Genomic DNA, 19,439 nt, shown 5'->3' with positions numbered 1-19,439 from the left:
TCAATTGAATTCACCAGTGCCCTCTGTCACACCAGATTATCAAAACATATCACTTCTCACCTGAGTTTCTTCTTTGTCCGTAGATAAGTTTGAAAAAGGAATTGAATAGCAAGCTGTAAGCTCACCTTTGCCATGCAAGGATAATATGGATGCTTTAATTTAGTCTAAGAGAGGGAAACATGAAAGAGGATATTTTTCACAGAAGTTTTATAGATTATTACACATTGTTATGAACTAAATTATGATACACACACAATATATGAATATGATATACACACATGATAAAGTTAAATACTAATAAGAATCTTGCCAGTTCATTATAAAAAAAGTTCCATTTAAATTTTAAAAAAGGTTAAGAAAAGACATCTTCTTCATTTCTTTTATGAAATCCTCTCAAAATAGTTGTTAGACCACAGGATGTTATCAAGAGACTAAGAATGTTGTTTACCCTTATTGGCAAATTATAATCATGGTACTCAAGGAAAAGTAGTTGAAAGTTAATCTTTAGTCTTGTAATATTTTATTACAAATTAGGAATCTCCACAAAGCCCAGTATCCATTGACATGAGCCCACAGTTATAGCTATTCTAAGATTCTCTTTTACAAATCTAAACAAGGGCACTTTAGAAAGCTGGTATGTGGGAAACTCACATCTCCCCACCATCTACATTATACATTCAGAATGCTGCCTGCATTTTAATATTACCCAATACGGGCTACATTTACGGGAAAACCTTTTTGCGTCTAATCTGAATGCTAACTACTGAGATTGAGGATGAATCACTGAATGCTTTAGCTAAAACATATTTAATTGTAACCCTTTCTTATTTCTAACAATCCAATTAGTTACTTACAGCATTCAACGAAGCTAAAGACAAAACAAAACTGAAATAATCACTACTGTACACATCTCTATTCTTCATAAACTTGAGGTTCTCATCTCTCACCATCTACAAAAGAAGATTAATAATTATTTTTATGAAATGGAAAAATATTCAATATGTGAAGGAAATTTCTAATGATATGTAAAAATATAGGTAAAAAGCACTTATAAAAAGTGAATTATAATTTATAATTCCCCTTTCTCAAGTTTTGAACTTTTAAAAGAGGAGAGAGAAAACCTTCCTTTGACATGTAAGATGTTATACGAACTATTATTCATTAAACCATACCCTTTTGGGAAATTCAGGTAAACTGCCATGTGAAGGACAAATGAATTCTAACTTGGTATTTTAGGTAGAAGGGGACAAACAGAGCTCTCCCAAGCACAACCAACTCCATGCTTCCTTTGTGTCAGATGGCTTAATTCTCTTTCTTTCTTAATGTAAGACTTGATATTTTTCTCAAATTCTCTTGTTCTAGCTACTGAGCTTTTGATTAGCATATAAAGTCTGGACTGAGTAGACAGTTCTGAATTTAGATCCTTGCCCTGTGACACTGGCACATACTTCTTCTTTTCTGAACCTGTTTTTCCATCCAAAAAATGAGAATAAAACCTGATACTGCACAATAATCTTTTACAAATTAAAGATTTGCTTAAAGCAAGTAGCACATAGTAGGTGTTCAATAAATAATGGCCAATCATTCTTATTGGTCCTACTCAAAGGTTATGAACCTTAACTTGTTTTTCTCTCCAGACAAAATAAGTTTATTTCGGCAACACGATTTCTTTACTGCCCACTCCCCACAACTCTGTTTATTTGTGACATCTCACACTCACACAGGTCAGTGATTGTGCCTGCCAATCCTGAGTGTGTATTCATACTTGTGTTCTTAGCACTCCATGGCTCTAGCTCTATGGCCCCCACTGTGGCATGGCATAAAAGGTTCATGAGACAAGTGTGTAAGATGATGTAGCACCAGTGGTACGACTAATCCAGCAGGAGTACTTCTGGACCTACTGGATACATTTTGATGTCCACGTGGATATTCCCCCTTAGAATTTTTTATATGGTTCTTACCTGGTATATTCGAGCAGGCATTTTCTCCACAAACAGTCCTTTCTTCTCGCCTTTTTTAACCAGCTTGGTAAGAATAGACAGCCGGTCATTGTTAGGCCTATGGGGCCGAGGAGATGACTGAGGTGAAATTTCTGGTGAAGATGGAGCTGACCTAAGAGACAGAATCAGAAAACTCTGTCTAGTATAAAGTGGCTATTTTTTCAGTAGATACTAAGACTTGCCAAATTCACATAAACAGGGTATTAGACTATTTGATTATTATACATGTATCAAAACATAAAACTGTACCACATGAATATATACAATCATAATGTATCAATTAAGAAATTAAAAATGCAACACTTTCTAATTAGTTGGGAGAACTGATTGACATTATAGAAGATAAAATAGTGCAGGGCAAATTTAACACAAATTTTTACTTAAGTGGCATATGAGATTTAACATTTAGTAAGCACAAAATGAATTCTTCCTACATATTATTGTGAGGTATCTTTCCCAGCCATTAAAAAGCAGTGAAATAAACTTATCTTAGAGCCACACATCAAAGTCTTGTAAGAACAAAGTATTGAACCAAGTTTTCAAATTTAATAAAACACATATAGTCATATTTCTCACATGAAAAAGTAAACACTTTCCTGACCCAATATATGAAAAGGCAAATTCACTGATGACAGGACCTTTAAAAAACAACAACATTCTGACAGTGTTGGCATAGTACTATGCTTTGGACAAAAAGTGTATTCAACAAATGCTGCTAATATTAAAAAAAAAAAAAAAGTCCAGGTGTGGTGACTTATGCCTATAATCCCAGCACTTTGGGAGGCCTAGGTGGGAGGATTGCTTGAGCCCAGGAGTTCCAGACCAGCCTGGGCAACATTGGGAGAACTCATCTTTACAAAAAACAGACAAACCAAATATCTGGGCCTGGTGCCCCTCGCCTGTGGTCCCAGCTATTCAGGAGGCTGAGGTGGAAGGTTCGCTTCAGCCTAGGAGGTCGAGGCTGCACTGAGCTATGATCATGCCACCGCATTCCAGCCTGGGTGACAGAGTGAGACCACTCTGTCTCAAAAAAAACAAAAAACAAAACACTTCAATTTTAGAATGAAATAACTTACGTGCATGTTTCTAAATATGTAACAACTTCTTGCCAAGAAAATAACCAGGAAGCAATAAGGGATTTATTTTCTTTTTGGAATTCTTTTTAGAATTTCTCTCCAGCTTAGCTAATTATCTTTAAAATCTCAAGTAGTACATTGTCACAGACCACATCATCACCACAGAAATCACACAGCAAATTAGATGGAAGAGACACTTACAGAGAGAGATCCTCAGCTTCCTGCCGTACAACACTGACTCGACTTTTCTTTGGTAATACTGGGGAGTTCTGATCAGACACCCTTTGGTAGAAAAGCATATAGGCATTCCAGTATCTTCGGCGCACATCAGTGTACGGGTTTGCTTTATAACAAGACATTAAGAAAGACATCTGTAAATAAAAGTTTTTCTTGTCTTGACAATCTAAAACAAAGGGCCCATTATTCCAGCAAGTAGTTAACTACTCCCTAAATTTGTAAAATGCAAAGTATAAGTGAAATGTGAATGTCTTTAGAGTACTGCTTAGCATGGAAGTCAGGATACTTCAGTTCTGGGCCTAAGCTGGATCTCTCACTTGGAAGTGATATAGGCAGGGGCAAGGAATAAGGGAGCAGTATGGTATTGGAGTATGAGAAAGAAGGTAAGTATCCTAGGGAGGTCTAAATGTAAGCAAATAGCAAGTGACATTTAAAAATATGTTCTGTGGCACAAGATGGGATAACTGGCCTCACTTACTCATTTCTGCCAAGATCGGCCAAAATCTAGGTAAATTCTGACAATACTATATCCAACTCTTAAAGGTTACCACCATAAGATGTATAACTATAATGGCATGGTATCAAAATCTAATACAGTGAATCCAATACAGCTAAAAATTTAGAAATACCACTAGAAGATTTCAAAATCAGGTTTCTGAAATGCTAAGGTCTCCGCCAAAATAGCTTTTTATCAAATAGCAAGTTCTGATTGGGTTGTACTTCTCCTCATACTCTTTCTTCCTGGGAGTGGGGGCTGTGGAGGGAAAGACTGCTTTGCCACACTGCATAATAAATATGGTTTTAAAAACACAGGTGCTAGAAATGTCTTCTCTAATTAGTCACACCTCTATATAAGTGAAAAGGAAATCTGAAAATTTTAATGGATAACTACTTCCAAAACTATTTTTAAGGTTCATTTTCAGTATTCATTAGTTTCTCTTTGATGCTCATTTCATCCTTTTAACTTACTCCCAGCTCCCCTACCTATCCCTCAAGGTAGTTGTAAGAAATTATTTAAAAACAATTTTACAAACAGCTTGAACATTTTCACTTTGGTTATTAAAGAGCTTGCTCATGGTTCTATTGCTAGAATAGTAGTACAATAAAAATAACAAAATCTGTTATGTTTTTATATAAAGAATACTATTAATTTTTATAGAAAACTATAAAAAAACTAATGGAAAATATCCATTTGTAAATACTTACTTTGATCATAAACTTTTGGTCTATATTCTCCTCCAAAGCATTCATACTCCAGGGTCTCATCATTTAGGTCAAATTCTTCTATAACTGTGTCATTAAATTTATACCACTTTCCTTTTCCACACCCTCTAGAGCCCAGAGATCAAACATTATAAGGTTAAAAAAATCAACCTCCTCATCCTTAGCATTGATCTCTATGTATTGTCTACAAATAAAGCAGGTGATTACCATTTGAAAATATCTAAGAAATACGTAGCAACAATTATGTCAATTTCTAAAACAACTTTTCAAATTGAAGGGTAAAACAAGTTGCACTAAGCTTTAAAACTTCAAAATGAAACACAGTCAAGAACAATGCCAAAGTGTCTCTGCACCACAGCGGTGAGTATGGATGATAACGGAGAGCAGAGGGGGGCAGAAAGTGAGTAAGTGCTGCCTCAGGAAACCCTTACCGCCTGTCCTTAATGAAGGAATAGTAGTGGCCTGCGTGTGCCTGCCCACTGTGTACGATGACACCGACAAGTTCATAGTTTTCTGTGAGGGCAACCTTTTTTCGTGGGGATCCTCCACCTCCCTGATCCATACTTCGCCCATTTTCCCCAACTTCAGAAGAAGAATCTTGGCGAGCCATTCCTGAAACTGTGTAAGGCTCCATGTTTAGCATCCAGGGAAACTACGTAAAAGCAAAAAGACCATATTAACGTTGATTACTAACATATACAGCAGTACCCAGTTAAGTGAGATCCAAATAAGAGGATGTGTTTTCCTAGTTTAAGCTAGGAACACCTACCTCTCCAGTTCAAGTATAAAATCTCAGAAATGCTAAGTCTGGGAACGTCTAAAGTAGCCTCTGGTTTGAGCCCTAAGGAAGGTATTTTCCTTCATAGTCATCACTAGGATGCCTTCTAGAAATGAGGGCTACTGTTTCCAGATCTGCCTATTCCAGTAGCAGCAGCTGCCTAAGATAAGGGGCTCTTCATAATGCTGAGACTACAGCTTTAACATGGTAGACGGAATACGAAAATAGAAAAAGGAAAAAAAAAGACGTGAGGAAATGAATGGTTGTGAAAAATTTCAGGAATTAAAAAAGTTACCCTTATTTGTTCATCATATTTAATGGAGCGTCCGCTTTCCCAGTCAAATCCAAATCTCATTAGGTGAATTACCAAGACGCTAGGTAAAGATTTAATACAGGTCCTTTTCACTGTTATTCTCTAAAAACAAAAAGGAAAAAGAGCAAATATGAATGATCTCCACGGAGAAAATAAAACAGCACAGTAATTAATGCGAAGGCCTTTCTGATCCATGTGAAAACAAGTAATGACACAATCTAATGGAAATAACGGTAGGAGCTTAATACTGATTTCACATAAAGCAAAGACATACTGTGCAAATAACAAATTAATCTTGTTTTTTTAAAAAGGGCAAACATAATACCTTTTCTTTACACTTTTCACAGTAGTATGCATTACTTCCCTCTAGAACTTCTCCTCTAACAAATTGGTCCAAAGAAATTTCCAAACTCTGACAAGAAGTCACTCCTAGATTGAGAGCCATGAAAGCTTCTTCACGCTCATATCTGATTAGGAAATAACAGAAAGCCCACAATCAACAACGGAATTTAAAACTCTTCAATTATCATAATACCTAAGCTTGAACACAGAACTACATTTTTAATCTGGGAGTCCCTCGATATTTTAAAAGTCTATTACTAAGTTAAAATGCCACTTTGTGACAATTTAGAATTGCTTAAAATTATGAACTTCAATGAATATTTTCTTAAGCCCACAAAGAAATTTTTTCTACTTCTGGAAGTAGAAACCAAAGAAATTTAAGTCACTAAATACTTATAGATCTATTGAGAGGGAGAGAGTTCTAAGTCTCTTAACAAATGCAAAATTCACAACATACTAGACAAATCACTTCAAAAGGATGATCATTTTTCTGTGTCAGTGCTATCTTCACTCACCTGTGAGGACAGTCTTTACAGATCTTCTGATCAGAGTAGATGCCCTGAAATGTATTCTTAAAAATTTGGTCTCTCCCCATTTTCTGTTGGAATGAAGTTACAATTTTAAGTTATGCCTCCCGAACTTATGAGTATACAGAATTTTATTAACACATTGCAATTTAAGGACGAAAACAAAACGCGTCATTCTGGTAGTGTCAGCTGCGATGAATGGAGGCTAAACCCATTATTGACCCATCAGAGTGATGCAGACGATCAGAAGAGGAGGAGGAGGAGGGATGGGTCAGGTAGAGCTGATGACAAGAGAGTGTTCAGGGTGATTCCGAATCCTTCTCCCTGTGCTACAAGGACCAAGTTAGGGGCAACTCTAGGCAATCTTTTCTTTTTTCTTGTGGATAGAATGCCATCAATTTGCAAGTTACTTTTAAAAATGGAAGAATTGTGCCTACTGATGAGAGGCCAATGCTGGCAGTGACAGCGGGATCTGAGAGGGCAATACCATTTAGGAAGTCTGCCACATGGCTTACACGATAGAGGTAGAGAGCTTTGGGTTTCAACAGCACCACGAGTAACTTTTTAATCTGGCTCCTTTCTCCCCTTTGCCAGAGCATTCTCTGTTCTGCACAGGGCCGTCAGCTCACCAGTGACTGCAGCACTCTTCTGAGGCCAGATTATTTCAGTAGACACACAGAAAGAATATGTAGGTGGGAATGGTTATTATTATGTAGTAGAGATTAAGAGTTACATACTTTATTGAGCGTTAGATGAATTAAGAAAATATACAATTCTAGGCCAGGCACAGTACCTCACGCCTGTAATCCCAGCACTTTGGGAGGCTGAGGTGGGTGAATCATTGGATGCCAGGAGTTTGAGACCAGCCTGGCCAACATGGTGAAACCCAATCTCTGCCAAAAAATACAAAAATTAGCCGGGCGTGGTGGTGCACACCTGTGATCCCAGCTACTCGGGAGGCTGAGGTGCAAGAATCTCTTGTACCTGGAAGGTAGAAGTTGCAGTGAGCTGAGATTGTGCCACTGCACTCCACTCTGGGTGACACAGCGAGACTCTGTCTCAAAAAAAAGAAAAGAAAAAAAAGAGAAAATATACAATTCTATTGAACTGTGTTATGTTTTGATGTTTAAACACAGAATGCATTATAGTTCTTATGTTAATCAATTTCTGATTTGTCAGTTTCATAGTAACCCCAAATTCTAAGACACTATTCTCATACTATAATTACAGTTTGAGGGAGTTAGAGGGAAAGTAAAACTTTTATTACCTTGAGATATTCATCCATCTGATCAATGAGACTAGTAAAGAATTCATATGCATCCTGCTGTTCTCTCACATAAAGTTCTTTATTCCACATCTTGAAAATCTATATAACAAAAATTAAATGTTTTTAAAGGAAAAGTAGCAATTTCTGAATGTGGTAGAAAGGGAACATGAAAAAGCACTTAAATGCTTCTAAAAACCAGGTTCCCTGTTAGGATGTGGACATTTCTAGTGAAGTGAGACTAGCTTGTATTCAGCCATCCACCCTTTTTCCTAGTCCCCCTACAATCATAACAAGTCTCTGAAATCAGAAGTGGGTACCAGGTAAGATCTAGGCCATGGAACAGAGAATTTCTCTCTTAGAAACTGATCAACCTATGGGGAAAAACACAAGGTGATCCTCCAATACGTGAAACACTGTAAAGCAATGTTTAAAAATAGTGTTCTTGGCCAGGTGTGGTGTCTCACGCCTGTAATCCCAGCACTCTGGGAGGCCGAGGCGGGCGGATCACCCGAGGTTGGGAGTTCAATACCAGCCTGACCAACGCAGAGAAACCTCATCTCTACTAAAAATACAAAATTAGCCGGGCATGGGGGTGCATGCCTGTAATTCCAGCCACTTGGGAGGCTGAGGCAGGAGAATCGCTTGAACCCAGGAGGTGGAGGTTGCGGTGAGCCAAGATCGTGCCATTCCACTCCAGCCTGGGCAACAAGAGTGAAACTCCGTCTCAAAAAAAAAAAAAGTGTTCTTTATTTAAAGACATTAGTGAAATTGGCACAGGGTCATGGGAACGATATGAACAAATATTTCAAAGAGCTAAAATAAGAATCATGAAAAATATTCAAAATAATTAAGATGAGCAAATTCCTAGGAATTGAATGACTATTCTCAATATTCTAATGATTTGAAACCAAGTACCAATTTCAACAATGGTATACCAAATCCTTTTACAGTTTCTTGGCAAGAGATTAAAGTTAATAAAAACAAAAAACCATTACCATTAGAGAAAGAATGTAGCCAAACTCCAAATATTTAACATCTTTAAATCTCAAGAGTTACTGGGTGAAATACCTTCCAAAAATTCTCAGGTACATAATACTGCAGCTTGCTTTCCATTAAATGCCCAAAGAGAGACTGCACTTGGTAAAACACGCTATCATCTGGATTGTCTGTGTCATCATCCACTGAAAGTAATGACTGCACAGAAAAGAAACATATCAAGCTTGAAATATTTAAAATGCTTCACAGGAAACTCTGACATATGTACATGTTAGTACTCACATTGCTTTTTTAGCATGTTATGTATGTTTGGACATGGCTATAATGCTGCAGATATTTAACTTTAATAATTCCTAGCTGGTGTAATTATGAACAAATCAGGTCCTTAAGCTCTGATTATGAAAAACTGGTCTAGTAATACCAGGATCTCTACAGGAAATAAGCGTAGCCCAGTACACATGGAATACTTTCAAAACCACTGACTACTATAAGCTACTACCATATTATTGTAAAGTGCTCATGGTAGACCCTATATATTTCTAAAATACTAAAACTGTCAGTAACTTTATGGAATATAATTTAAAAACAACTTTGGAGTTCAAAAATCACATTAGGTCAAGACCATCTGTAATACAAGCAGCTTATTACAACAGCAGCTTTATAGAAATGTGTGATTATACACAACATATCTTTACACATTTCAGGAGCTACTAAAGAATCGCAAGTTATGTCTCGTTTTAGGAAATCCCAAAAGCAATAAAAAACTATAAAACAATTTTCAAGTAACGCACGTATTATCTATCACACCAAAAAGGACAGAAAAAGGACATCACCTCAGGGAGCCCAGGTTGCATATACAGCTGCTGGAAGACTGCATTCATATAACAAGTTGCACCACCATTCCTCAGCCCCACAAACCCTGAACTGGACCTGCTATCCACTGGGGGAAGGTACTGGAAAAGAGAGGAATAGAAACAGCAGAGGAGGAGAATGAGCATCTCTGCCACAGACACATTTACACTATAGCTATGCGGGAGATATATTCACAGATTTACCCATCCAGCATGTTATGAAAGCTATGCTGGCAAAACCTTTGTTCATGAAGTACTTCTGCAGATGCTGATATAATTATCAAATACTGCTATCTCAATGTTGCTTTCTCATTCATAAAATACCTGGCAGATAGGTGTATATTTGTTTATTTATGTAGTTACTTGATTATCATTCAACAAATATTGATTAAATACCCTTCTATATGCCAGGCACTGTGCATGGGATATAAGAGAGAACAGAAACGTGCATGGCCCCTGATCTCAAGGCGCTTACAGTCTATTAGGGTAAAGAGGCATAATCAAGCAAATGTCCTACTATATATTCACGAATTAAGGTAGTACTCTGAAAAAAAGGAATGTGAGTCTAGGAAGTGATTACCATGAAGGATCCTGACCAATCTGGATGGCAAAAAAAGGCTCATATTGTAATTCCTTTTAGAGAAGGTAACATTCTTCTATTAAACTTCTTCCAGTAAACATATAATTAAATAGTGACTATCCTACCATTTTACTTACAGTTGTTTTGAAATAACATAGACCCCAGTACAGAGCTTTTCTGGATAGAAATGATCCAGAAAAAGCATAGTGGATCAAGTTCAACATGGCACTTCTCCAAGTGGAAAAGGATACTGTAATTTTACACTTTGAAATGCTATTACAGCAAGATCTTGGTTCTCATGCCATGACCAGAATCATGTTATCTGCACATATCAAGTATCTGCATCCATGTAATAACCAACTAGCAGACAAAAATGTGTAGGTCTTCTAGATCTCAAGGAATTGCTAAGTATTACCTACTCTTCATTAACATCAGACATATACTTAGAGCAGGATTATTTCTAAGACCTAATTAACACCGAAATTTATTTGTAGTCCAAAGCATAGATTTAAAAAAAAACTGGTTTAAAACAGTGCTAAAAATATAAATATTTATCTAACACAGATATTGCCTCCATTATGCTGATATAATTTTTGATGTAAGGAAAAATATAAAAAGTTCATTTAAATCTGATTAAATAAATGCATATAAAGTAACACATAACACAACCTATAAACTAAAGCATTATAAACCATTTTGATCAATCAAAACCATTTCCAACTTATGAGAGCCCACATTTCTAAGTCTTTGCCAAGTGCTACTCCCTCTAGTTAGGACATCTGTCCCCACTTCCTTTCCTACCTAACCTCTATGTTCTGTAACACTTAACTCAGGCATCCAAAGGGTAAGTCTGACTTTCTGTGATGTTAGAGAACACAAACGGCAGCTTTGAAAACATCTTCCCATTTCTGGTCTGTATTCCAGTGGACCTGCAATATACTTCCCTCTCACAGATCCCAACATACACTAAGCTATTTCATGTCTCCACAGCTTTGTTCATATTCTTCTCATTACTGGAATGGAATGACCTTCCCACCTTGCTTCACCTGGTTCACTAGTTTTTATGGCCGTATTTTAAGTTTCATCTCCTCTAAGAAGCCTTCTGAGATACCGACAGCTGGTGGTGAAGTGCCTCTCTGTGTTAGTAGAGCACTGAGGACATACCTCTATCTCATCTTGTATCACATTACATTGAAACTATCTGTTTATGGGCCTGTCTCTTTCACTATACACTGACCTTCTTGAGGGCTGGGATCCTATTTTCATTTTTGAGCTCCAAAAGCCTAATATGCCTCTTAGCACATACCAAACTCAATAAATCTTGGTTGAATTTAGCTGAGCACAGGCTGTACTGTGATAGAGCCAATGTTTATTTGACTTGTATCTCTAGGGTCTGGCCTATGCCCAGCATAAAGTCACTCAAAAAATAGGTTGGAATGCTACTTTTTACTGAGAATAACTACCAAGCAACTTGAAAATGCCTCTCCCTCTTTAATTAAAAGGATACTATTTCATAACATATTCAGTATATTAGAGTGATACTATAGCTTATACTTGATTTGAGTATGTGAACACAGTAAGCAAAATAATAATACTGACTTTCTTTGTCGTCAGCAGAATGCAAATACAGTCTTAAAATTATATGTTTCAGAGATCATTCTAAAAAAATTAAGTTCATCAACGTCTAGAAAACCTACATCAAACTCCTTGGTAAGAGCAGGGTCAGGTTGGTGATGCATAGAAAGCAGTTCTTTTATAATAATTTGAAGATTTGAAGGTGAACTATCAGCCAACATCACAAGGACTTCATAGGCTGCCAATCGGCTATTCGCTGTACTACACCTAGAAACGAAAGACACAAGTCAATTTCAACAATGAATAATCTACTTAAATTACTCATTAAACTAAATCAACAGTTGAAATGAAAGTAGAAGAGCTCCAATTCCTCAAACATACTTAAGTCAGGTCTAACCCCAGACATCTAGTAATCCAGAGGTCATGAATACAGGAGGAATTAATAACTATCTTCTTGGCCTGATGATAAAGTAGCAAAATTCTTTCACTTATGATCAGAATAGTCTCATCTAATGAATAGATCAGCAAGAATGGAGGAGAAAGAGTAAAGAGAACTCTGTAATAAAGATGACATGGGAATAACTGTCTTTCAAATAAAATAGGTAAGTAGAAAGATTTTATCGCTGTCATCCTAAGAAGATCTTAGGATGGCAGCGAAAGAAAGCTGTAAAAACCAGAATAGACAGCCATAAACATTTTTATGTGAACTTTCTATGAAAAAAATGGAGACAGAAATACAGTTTGTCAAATCAATCCATTTAAAGTGACACAAAAGATAACTAGCAAGCATTCTGCATGAAATCAAAGGCTTTCTACACTGCCTGCCTTGAAGTATAAACCACTTTGAGGATGGACAATAATATCTCACCTTAACCAATGCTAACCTTGCATTACTGAGGGATCACTGGTTAGGAAGGATACACAGAAAAGAGGATAGCCAACCTCTGAGTGAAACACTTAAGAAATGTAGGAGGAGGCATTTAAGGGGGCTTATGAGGCTTTTAGACCAGCACAACACCAGGCACTGAGGACAATGGCCATGGAGCTGGCACTGTCCTTTGCTTCTTATCTGAACTTCAGGGTTGCAAAGGACAGTAAGAAAAGAATAGGGAGGTGCCATTTCCACAGGCTAGACACTAAAAGTTGCTTTGTTACTGTGATACAAAATAGCATTACTTCTGAAAAGAGTTTCTGTGTATTTTAAATCTCTTTCTTCCTTGAAGGTTTTGGTGGAAAAAGACTGGGAGTTACTGTGATAAATCAACACCATTCGATACAATGGGGAGGGATGAAACAAATGTTTCCTTTTCTAGTCAAGGCACTGTATATGATTTTTACAAAAACACGCCTTCCTTCTGCATTTATGGAGGAACTACTTTTATTAATAATAAAACTGCTAAAGATATATCTTTTGTGTTTACTGAAAATTAAAATATTCACTTGTTTCTGCTGCTTTAATAAAAGACTCCCATAGACCTAGCACCAAATCTTCCAAAACAGGGCTGGGGTAGCAATGAGGATGGGAGTCACAGCCTGAGGAATACCCCAAGATTTCTAATAAAGGGTATTACTTTTTTTCTTACCTAAAACAGATTTTGCTAATGAGGCAACTTTAAGTAGAGAAATATTTATACGTGATAAGATACCTCTTAGGATTCCACAAAATACTGCTTATTATGCCTTGTCCATTTCAATAACCACTGAAATTGTACAGGAACCCTTTTCACCATAAATAGCAAATCAGTTTCTTCAGGATTACTCAGTTAACTCTGGTTTCCATCAGAAACGAACAAAGTTAGTTAGATTTGGAGCAAATGAAATAGCAGCTTGTAGCTCTGCCTCTTCTTCCTACCTCCAAGAGTATAAATACCACTCAAGTAGGGTCAACATTACAAAGAGATCTTTCAAATTTGTACCCATAAAACTAATACAAAATTTGATTCCAAAATTACTACTGTAATAAATCACAAGCAGTTGCAGTTAACAGAACACAGCCAGCATTCAGCAAACGACAAGGTTCATGCACTAAAGCACCTATCGTTCTCTCCTGAGAAACCTTCAAGATTTTACTCAGAGCCTATTTACTTGTACTTTGGACATAATTTTTATAACCTTCGTTTCTCTTGGAATTTGTTACTGACCAAGTTAGCCACATTTTTATTTGTTCTTCCATTCTGAAGAACATATTCTGATCATAATGGTACCAGCACACTTGCTGGTTTACTATGTTTACTATGTGCCAGGCTTTATGCTAAGTCCCTTCACGTGCATTTCTTCATTTAGTGGATAATATAGGATACACACGACTCACAGATGGAAGACAAACTCCAAGTTAACAAAATCTTTTGGGACTAAAGTTTCAAATTAGAATTTTTACCAAAACTGAACACAACGTGCATTTTCCATACTTTGGATGAAAGTCCTGTTGACTGATGGCGGCACTGCCAGCTGGAGAATGACTATTTAAAATAATTCTAGAAGCTCGGAAAAGGAAGTCATCTAACAATGGTTTAATGAGTGATGAACCTGGAATAGAGCATAATATTCATGTTGAAGATGAACACATATTTTAATTCAAAGATCCTATCTTGCGCTTTCTTATCAGAGCAGCAAAGGTACCCGAGGCCACCCAATAGCAGAGCATTTAGTTTAATTTACTGTTTATTTTTTGAGCACTTACTACATGGCAAAGCTTGTGGGGTGGACTACAAAGGAGACAGAATACATAGACAGGCAGGTGAGGGTGTGTTCCTTTATGGGCTTACAATACAGTGAAAGGAGTCAAGCTTTCACTTTAGAAACACCAGTGCCAAGGACACCACAAGGCAGAATGGTTTGAGTGAATAGTTCTTACTCTGGGCATACGGGAGTCCACATAAGGGTTTCTGAAACTTTTAAAATCTTGCCTCTTTAGTTTAAAATGATATGCCTTTCTCTCTCTGGTTAAGAATCACTCTTTTCTATGTATCCCCAGTAGCCAAGAATATTTTGTAAAGCTTGGTTTGTGTTATAAAAGAGAGAGTTAATTTTTCATTTGTCTTCTGAATATAATTTATAATACTGAATAATCTTTTACAAATTACATGTGTATCCTAGGAGAATCCCATATGTACCCCACCACTGGAGGGCAGGAGTGGTTAGGGGCTGCCTCCTCAGATGAGAATCACCCTTAAAAGAAGACAGACAGTAAATTATATATTATAAAGTACATAACAGCAAAAAGAGAAAAATCTACTTTGAACTATAATTCTTACTTGGTATTAGGAAGTTATGTAATCCAGCTATTTTGAACACTATAAAATTCTCTATGTTGTTTAATGACACAGGTAAAGTACACCTTAAGTTTGTTAGCCACTAAAATAACGGACAATTTCCTACTGTGTGAAGGGTCAATTTTCCATGGAACACTGGCATCTATCTTATTTTCCCACTTACACACAACGCTGGCAATAACCGAGCACTGAAGAATCTGCCATGTGATAAGATGAAGCAGTAATTACCAAGCATTTCCTTTTCAGCCCCACAGAGTGAAAGAAGGGTCTTGATGAGGCGTAAGTGCCCTGCCAGTAAGATGTTGTCCGCTTCACTGGTCTCACATTCAGCTGTACGATTAGGTTCAAAGTTATCCAGCCAAGTAATCTCATCTTCAAGCATGGTAGCTGGGCTGATCCTTAACTGCTCCATTTCTGAAGCTAAGAAGGAAAAAAAAATCCATTACAAAGAAAGAAGGATTTCCCTTTATGGAGTCAAAGTCCTGAATTAAAGTAAGCAAAGTCAAGCCCCAATCTTTCACTTCACAGATCATAAAAAAACTATCATTAAGGCCAGGCGAGCTGGCTCACATCTGTAATCCCAGCACTTTGGGAGGCTGAGGTGGGCGGATCGTGAGGTCAGGAGTTCGAGACCAGCCTGGCCAGCATGGTGAAACCCCGTCTGTACTAAAAATACAAAAATTAGACGGGCACGGTGGTGCATGTCTGTAGTCCTAGCTACTTGGGAGGCTGAGGCAGGAGAATTGCTTGAACCCAGGAAGCAGAGGTTGCAGTGAGCTGAGATCACGCCACTGTACTCCAGACTGGGCGAAACAGCAAGACTCCGTCTCAAAAAAACAAAAAACACAAAACCCCCACAAAACTGTCATTAACAAATAGTAGGTGACAGCTGCTGCCCACAGGGAATGAAGGCGCCCTCATTCATAAACCACTTATTGGTTGCCTCCTCTGTGCAGGTCACTGTGCCATATGCTGAGGCTATAAGATGAGGGAGACAAATTCCTGCTCAGAAGGAGCTCCTGGTTTGCTGGGGGTTAGCAGAAGTCTCAGGAAACAAAATCTTCTTGAGAAAGAAGGGGTAGAAGGGTATGAGGAGAATCAACGCTCCTGCAGTGTTACCTGAACCAAGGGAGGGCTGAGTTCTGCAAAGGAGAATGAGGTCAGAAGTAGAGCTGCCAGAGTCCAGGTTTCTAAACAATGTGCCAAACTCCTGAGAACTACTCTGTTCTTTTGTATTATGCATTTCACTTGCCCCTTCAAACACGGACTTAAAGCACAATTTCATATTGGAAGTTGAGACTGGGGAGGGGAGGAAGCGTGATTATGCTCTACTTCCACTGCACTATAATGAGAAGCAAGCAGGGTCTCCACACGGTGAAGTGAAGAAGGACCCTTTAGGGTCAGTCAGAGCTGGACTGGGACCAGATAGAAACCCTATGTCTACCACTTACTATATGACCTTGTTTCCTTATTTATGCAATGAGACCAGCACCTACACTGCAGGGTGCTGTGTATGAAGTGCTAGTGTAGGCACTGGCTTACGGAAAACACTCCAGAATTGGCAAATATTGTTTGTTTCAAGACATGTTATTACCTGAGAATTAATTTCCCTCACCTCCCAAGATCTTAACAAGAGATCCTGGGTCCTTCATTTATCACTCAACAACACAGGGGAGGTCTACATTAATAACTCGTTCACTCATTTCAAAGTTGCATGTGTGTAGCCAACTCATGATTCCTGACCTTGTTGCAGAGCAGAAAGCAAAGCCTGTATGGCTGCTGGTCAGCTTTCCCTGGGAGCCTGGGTGAAAACCAGTGTTACGTGAGACTGGTAGATGGACATGTAGTGCACCCACTTTGCTAGATCCAACAGATCTTCTCTCTGAATCAAGACACACTCTCACACTGTATTAACTCCCTCTCCACGAAACCAATTCCACTGCATTGCTCAGAGCAATGTGGCCTGTTTTTATTTTTTATTTTTTGGAGACTGTCGCCCAGGCTGGAGTGCAGTGGTGCCATCTCTGCTCACTGCAACCTCTGCCTCCCGGGTTCAAGCGATTCTCCTGCTTCAGCCTCCCAAGCAGCTGGGATTACAGGCACACGCCACCACACCCGGCTGATTTTGTGTTTTTGGTTTCACCATGTCAGCCAGGCTGGTCTCGAACTCCTGATCTCAAGTGATCCACCCACCTTCGCCTCCCAAAGTGCCAGGATTACAGGTGTGAGCCACCGCGACCGGCCACCTCCTGTTTTTGACAGACACTTATGAAACTGATGAAGGCATCTGCCACCATAGAAATGTTGTTGAGGATTATTAGTCACTATCTTTATGTGTCCATTACATCATGGCCTTTGTATGAAATTTCTTTTAGACTTAGGTGCTGGGAAAGAGATTTGCTTCTTTTGAGAAACTATTCTATTTTTTCTTACGGGGTATTTGAACAACTAACCATATGCTGCTTCCTTTTTACCTCTGGCCTTCAGGAACCTCAAAAATTAATTCTGAGGTATTTTTTTTCCTCCTGGCCTTGACGTTCTTTACCAGTTGCTATTTTTGTGGATCCTGATTTTTATTTTATTAATTTCCTATAAGCTGAAGCAAATTCTTTGTGAAGAGTGGGGAATAACAAACTCATGATCTGAACTGAAATTTACACAGAGCATTCCAACATTCATTTGCATTATTTAAGGGTAAGTACAGACGATTAAAATCTCAGCACACTAACAAAAGAATTTCTAACCGTGATACTTTAAAACTAACACTAGCGAACTGTGATACTTTAAAACTAACACTAACACTTCTAACACTATCAACATGCTGCAATGAAGAGTCCCTCTTTCCTTCAACAATCAATCTTTAAAATTATAACAGACTACACTGGAGAGAAAGACCCTTCACAATAGTTCCGTATCAGGGTAATTAAAATATGAGCCTTTGACAATTTAAAAAATCAACAAATTTTCTCAATTCATTAATGACTGGCTATGTAACAGAATAAGAGCTCACTGGTACATAGGTTTATAAGCTATTTTCAAGAAAACAAGGTTCAACGTCAAACAACTGTAATTTTATTTACAGCTGAGATATGTAAATCGTATTTAGAAATGTCCGTGTGACTTTCTCTTCTACTCTTCCCCAGCCCCTTTCCCCTACATAGTAGTCATTTACTTACTTGTCAGATCATCTAATAACTGGCATCTCAAATCAAAATACTCCATACACTGAGATAAGAGTCTAAAAAACAGAAAGGTTTCAGTTACTAACAAGAGGCTGATTTGAAAATAAAAAGCATTTTCCTTGTAAGAACAATTTCATAAAACAAGTGAGCAAGATAATTTTGGGTAAGCATAACTACTTTTATATTAATTCAAATTCCATATTTTAGCAAGAAGCATATTGATTTTACTAATACAAATATAGTAATAGAAATAACAGTGTAAAGAGAGGGAAACACTAAATCTATCACATCTTAATATATGCACTGATTGCATACATAATACACTCATTACATTCATTCATTTACATTTCACCCAGTATCTACTAAGCACCTACAAATGCCTGGAACTGTTTTGGGAGATCAGTGAACTTAAGAAGGGAGACAAACAACAAATTAGAAATATACACATTTGTCAAGTGGTAATATGCACTAAGAAGAAAAATAGAGCAGAGTAAGAAGAGAAAGAGACAGGGAAACTATTTTACAGAGGATGATCAAAGAAGCTTTTTCTGCAATTATAGTAGTGAACAGCACAGACACAAATGGGTTTTAAACCTGGCTCCCCTACTTATAGCAGCTGGATGTCCCATGGACAACTATTTCACTTTTAACTTTTAGTTTTCTAACTTCTAAAATGCTTACTATAGTATTGGAAATAAAAAACATATGCATATACACAAACATATAGAAAAGGTTCGAGAACAAACTAATGAGGAGAATATATAATGAACCAAGAATTATGGTTATAAAAAATGAAGACAATAAAACTGCCAAACTCATTAGGCCAGTCTGAGGTTTAAAAGAAAAACATACATAAGCGGTTTAGTATGCTGTGTGGCATACAGTTGGCCCATGGTAACTGCTATTATTATTACCATACTATTTTTTTTTCCTGGTATTTAGCATGCAACTATCATCATCATACTACTGAGGGAAAATATGTACCAAACTTGGGCATTAAAAAAAGCTGTGAAACATAATTTTTAAAATTATGCAAACATATAATTAAAGATTCACTTTGATGTGAAATTAAATAGCTCTACCTTCAACATATTTTAATTTAAGAGATTCTTTAAGAGTATATGTTAAAACTCTCGTCTAATGATTTCTGCTTCTTTCGTAAAACTTAGAAGAACTTAATATTAAATAAAAAATTAAATCTTAACATGTACTTATATTA

The 19,439-nt window shown here is 37.4% G+C and overlaps 1 protein-coding gene across 2 annotated transcripts in view; it reads right to left on the bottom strand.

The window, feature by feature from the left end:
- Nucleotides 1-19,439, bottom strand: part of USP24 (ubiquitin specific peptidase 24) — a 147,547-nt gene that overhangs the window by 25,587 nt on the left and 102,521 nt on the right. For both annotated transcript variants that reach the window (XM_032137650.2, XM_032137651.2), the window contains exons 39-54: nucleotides 18,215-18,276; nucleotides 15,267-15,458; nucleotides 14,175-14,292; nucleotides 11,889-12,033; nucleotides 9,594-9,713; nucleotides 8,833-8,958; nucleotides 7,765-7,863; nucleotides 6,486-6,568; nucleotides 5,954-6,095; nucleotides 5,611-5,730; nucleotides 4,969-5,189; nucleotides 4,520-4,644; nucleotides 3,278-3,419; nucleotides 1,962-2,112; nucleotides 855-950; nucleotides 61-164 (exon numbers count right to left, since the gene is read on the bottom strand). In XM_032137650.2, coding sequence (XP_031993541.1) covers nucleotides 61-164; nucleotides 855-950; nucleotides 1,962-2,112; nucleotides 3,278-3,419; nucleotides 4,520-4,644; nucleotides 4,969-5,189; nucleotides 5,611-5,730; nucleotides 5,954-6,095; nucleotides 6,486-6,568; nucleotides 7,765-7,863; nucleotides 8,833-8,958; nucleotides 9,594-9,713; nucleotides 11,889-12,033; nucleotides 14,175-14,292; nucleotides 15,267-15,458; nucleotides 18,215-18,276 — 2,046 coding nt within the window. The remainder of the gene's footprint in view (nucleotides 1-60; nucleotides 165-854; nucleotides 951-1,961; nucleotides 2,113-3,277; nucleotides 3,420-4,519; nucleotides 4,645-4,968; nucleotides 5,190-5,610; nucleotides 5,731-5,953; nucleotides 6,096-6,485; nucleotides 6,569-7,764; nucleotides 7,864-8,832; nucleotides 8,959-9,593; nucleotides 9,714-11,888; nucleotides 12,034-14,174; nucleotides 14,293-15,266; nucleotides 15,459-18,214; nucleotides 18,277-19,439) is intronic.

This window comes from Hylobates moloch, unplaced genomic scaffold, assembly GCF_009828535.3.
Source record: "Hylobates moloch isolate HMO894 unplaced genomic scaffold, HMol_V3 SCAFFOLD_18, whole genome shotgun sequence".
Lineage (NCBI taxonomy): Eukaryota > Metazoa > Chordata > Mammalia > Primates > Hylobatidae > Hylobates > Hylobates moloch.
Note: the sequence above shows the minus strand (reverse complement) of the source record. Positions and strands in the feature narration are given on the sequence as shown.